This window comes from Hipposideros armiger, unplaced genomic scaffold, assembly GCF_001890085.2.
Source record: "Hipposideros armiger isolate ML-2016 unplaced genomic scaffold, ASM189008v1 scaffold_343, whole genome shotgun sequence".
NCBI lineage: Eukaryota > Metazoa > Chordata > Mammalia > Chiroptera > Hipposideridae > Hipposideros > Hipposideros armiger.
Window position 1 is genome coordinate 73,540 of NW_017731693.1, and position 4,642 is coordinate 78,181.

Consider the following 4,642-nt stretch of genomic DNA (forward strand, 5'->3'; position numbering starts at 1 on the left):
AGAGAGAGAGAGAGAGAGAGAGAGAGAGAGAGAGAGAGAGAGAAGGGAAATTATATCTATAAATACATGAATATAAATATGTATTACAACTCAAATACTATTGCAAAAGAACTAAATACTAAATTGTTTTCCTTTTAAATCGTGTCCTATAAGAGAGTTCAGATTGTTTTGATCATTTAGGATACATTTTAATTCAAGATTTTTAAAACTCAACTGACAAGGAAAACTTCATTCAACTCTTGCAACTTAATTTTCTAAAGCTTGTATATACATGCATAATGAATATATGGAAGATGAGTAACACAATACCTAACTGTTGAATTATCACTTTTTTCATGTACTAAGCTTCTTTCCTTTAGAAATCAGCTTGATTTATATGTATCTTTGTACTTACGGTCATAAACCTGCAAATAACCCATGCCTAAAATGGAAAACTTTTTTTTTTGTATCTTTAAAAGTAAAGTATAAGTTTTTCCTCCTCAATAGGGATTGTGAAGGCACTCGCTTGGCTACACTCCCTGACTACAGTCTGCTATAGCTCCTGTCACACTATGTATGTAGGAGGCATAGATGTACTTTAAGTACAATAAATAATACATAGCAGCAAGGGGAAATGAATGCGTCTTCCTAACAATGACTGCGTCTTCCTAAATAAGTCTATCTTCTTCATTATAAAGTCCTATATGTGTTGCCAAGTAGCTTCTTAGTGTGTGTTTAAAGTTACATTTAACCTTAATCTTCTTTCCTTTCCTTTCTTTCCCCCAGTGATAATTTCCCCATATCTCTATGAGAGTTACCCCATGCCTGTCATACCACAACCAGAGATCCTCAGCTCGGGAGTATACAGCCCCATTACCGTGTGGACTACAGCAGCTCCATTCCACTCCCCACTATCCAATGGCCTCTCTCCTCTTTCCGGATATGCCTCATCTTTGGGGCCTGTGAGTCCCCCTCCTCCATCAGACACCTCATCCAAGGACCACAGTGGCTCAGAAAGCCCCATTAGTGATGAAGAGGAAAGACTACAGTCCAAGCTTTCAGACCCCCATGCCATTGAAGCTGAAAAGTTTCAGTGCAATTTATGCAATAAGACCTATTCAACTTTTTCTGGGCTGGCCAAACATAAGCAGTTGCACTGTGATGCCCAGTCCAGGAAATCTTTCAGCTGTAAATACTGTGACAAGGAATATGTGAGCCTGGGTGCCCTTAAGATGCACATTCGGACCCACACCTTACCTTGTGTCTGCAAGATTTGTGGCAAGGCATTTTCCAGACCCTGGTTACTTCAAGGACACATTAGAACCCACACTGGTAAGAGAAAACATAGACAGGAATCTTAGTCTGTGATAAACTGAAACTCTGGGCTGGCTGTGGGCTTTACATTGAGTAGTGACAAGGTGCTTTTAATGATGGATGATAATTTATAGGTACTTCCTGATGACTCAAAAAGTCCTTGGAGCGTAAAGTGCTCCATTTCTTGTTAACAATCCTTGCTCCAGAGACCGCAAACGGCATCGAGAGTTTGGAAAGTAGGTTCAGAAGGTTTGGTTCCAAAAATCAGTTAGAAAATCAGGAAAGATGTACTTGAATGTGTGTGCTGTGAAACTGCTCCCAATAGTCAGCAAATATAAATGTTGCTATATTAGTCGTTTGTTTTGCTAGATAGTTAGTGGAAGGTTTTCCTATGGTTTTCTGATAGTTATATTCTTGCTGTGATATCTATCGCCACATAGTAAATTGGATAGTTAGGACTGAATTTGCTTTCAATTGTTTTGTTTTTTGCTGCTGATTTTTTTATTATTATTTCTAGCACATTCTGCAGGGAATCAAGGCATTTATCCAGACTTAGTCATAATTTAGAAAGAGGGAATAGGGGAAATATTGGGAAATGCTGGAAGAAGCTAAATATTAGCTTCACCTGCTAAAGCAGAAAGTTTTAATAAGTGAAAGTCTTAGAATTACATGAAGTATTTCTACATGACTGGCAGAAGTAATAATATTCTTAGTGTGATTTTTTTTAATGCAACATTCAAATTTATCTTAAAGGGTGAGATATTAAAATAAGTATCTATTGGGAATTTTAGTCAAGTTTTGCTGCTTCTCATTCTTTTGGCAAAATGTAATTATTCGTAAACGTTATCTGTCTTTCAATTTCCTCTAAAAACACTGACTGTCTTTCTTTTGCCTGCCACCTCCACCCCCAGGGGAGAAGCCTTTTTCTTGCCCTCACTGCAACAGAGCATTTGCAGACAGGTCAAATCTGAGGGCTCATCTGCAGACCCACTCTGATGTAAAGAAATACCAGTGCAAAAACTGCTCCAAAACCTTCTCCAGAATGTCTCTTCTGCACAAACATGAGGAATCTGGCTGCTGTGTAGCACATTGAGTGACGCAATCAATGTTTACTCGAACAGAATGCATTTCTTCACTCTGACTCCAAATGATAAATAAAAGTCCAAAGGCATTTGCTCTTGTGCATACTGACCAAATAATATGTATAGTCACACACACACACACACACACACACACACACACACACACACACTAAAAGCTGCAAGAGCACGGAATCCATGTGTTTAAAGTTAATCCTTTCCATGTGAAGTTTAAAATTTCTATATATTTACAGACAACTATATAGAGAGGATAAAAGACAATGAATGATCTTTCTCTTCAGAGGTGAAGCAAAAAGCACATTGTACCTTTTCTTGCTAAGAAAGAATGCAAAGATTTACATTGCTGCCAAATCATTTCAACTGAAAAGAGTAGTATTATTTTGTAATTGAGTTTGTAATAGGATTTCCTATAGGAAGAGAATCTGCCAGACGCTATCTCAGGTGCCTTATAAAGTATTCCAAGTTTACTTCATTACATATTTAACGTCTGGTTACCAATGTTGAACTAAAGCCTTTTCTGATTACCTGTAATGCTTTAAACCATATTTTTAAGAGGGAGAGGATAAAGATAACAAGAACAAAACACAGGAGAATGTATTAAAAGTGTTTGTTGTTGTTTTGCCAATAAATATGTGCCTTGCAGAAGACGGAAAGACTAGCTTTGAACATTCTTGGTACATGCTCCATGTCTTACTTTTTAAATGAATTTTTTAATGATTTTCTAACATTAATTAAAGATGGGAATAAGTGCAAGAAAGGATTCTTAGAAACTCAGTAATGTACTTAAACTATTTTAAATGCATAAAACAAATGCAATCCATACCACACTCTTTCCAAGTGCCTTTTTTAATTAATTGTATAGTAGATGAGTCAATGTAAATTTGTTTATTTTTATATGATTGAATGAGTTTTGTATGAAAGTGAGATGTTGTGTATAACTAATGCATATAAACAGCGTGAAGACTTGTGAAATCGATGTTTCTTTTTAAAAAAACAATGTTCAAAGTCCTTTTTTACAATAAACATTTTTGATTTAAAATCTATTGTTTGTATACTATTTTCAAAGACTTTACTTACTTCATGATTAGTGCCAAACTGCTACATAAAGAATTGTTCTCTTGTTAATAAGAGAAAAAGTTTATTATGAATATCAAATGTTATTTTATGTGTTAGCTTATTATAAACTGCCAGTACTTTTTCTTTACTCTTAAGATAATATTGTTACCTTCAGAAAGGCATCATAATGGTAGTTTGTTAGTATATCCCTTAACAAAAATCACACTTTCTGAATGCTAAAAATATTCACATTATTAATAGTTAGGAATACTCTTCAAGACTTTTTATTTATCATGATTTTACTATGTTGTCTTTATGAAATCAAATTATAATCACTCATTATAATTATCATATTGGCTACTGGGACAGTTTAAGATTTTTAAAAGAAATATTATTTAATGAGGTGCCAGAAGGAAAATAGGAAATCTGAATGAGAAATGGATTTATCACAAATCACACCAGTTGGGAAATTAAACCATTCAAAGAAAACCTCACATATAATAACATAAAATATATGATAGGTTTGATGGGAGCAAGGATAAATAATAGAAAGTTAAGGTTTCTCCTTATGGTAGTTTGAATAAGCCCCCACCCAAACACAATATGTACTTAATAAAATATAGTACGGCCAGCTGTTCCATATACACGCACATGCTTACCAAATGCATGTGTACTAACTCATGTAAAGATGCTAACCATCATAAGCACTGTGACAATTACCAAACTGTGTATTTGAATCCAAACTTCAAACCCATTATGAGGATAGTTCCTGCTGCTGTTAATCATGTCTCTCTGGTTTGCCCAGAACTTGCAAAATTATTTTTCTTTCTAATGTCCTTGTGATACAAATAAAAGCCAGAATTAGTATCTCAAAGATACTAGTTACAGGTTATTTGCAAGTGACCTAAAATAACAATACTATTTCCTTAATGTTCACACACATTCCACTCTATGTTACATTTAAATTTTTAGCCACCATATCAGAGTGGTGTGTATTTGACTTAGAAACCCCTTCAATTTAATATTCTTTTAATTTTTGATATCTCAGAATATGTATCTCAGAGGCAAAATTACTTACAACAGCAACTTGTAAATATAAAATAGCTCATAGCTTGACTAGGCCATTCTTAAGTTATAAAAAAGACCACTTTAGTTAGTGAATATGGTATAGAAATGATTGCCTGAAATTTTCC

General features: G+C 34.6%; 1 protein-coding gene across 1 annotated transcript in view; it reads left to right on the forward strand.

Annotated features, from left to right (window-relative positions):
* The window catches only part of SNAI2 (snail family transcriptional repressor 2), a 3,719-nt gene extending 287 nt beyond the window's left edge, over positions 1-3,432 (forward strand). The window contains exons 2-3 of the mRNA XM_019661294.1: positions 766-1,311; positions 2,205-3,432. Of these exons, the coding sequence (XP_019516839.1) occupies positions 766-1,311; positions 2,205-2,386 (728 nt within the window). The 3' untranslated portion in view covers positions 2,387-3,432. The remainder of the gene's footprint in view (positions 1-765; positions 1,312-2,204) is intronic.
* Positions 3,433-4,642: the final 1,210 nt, after the last annotated feature.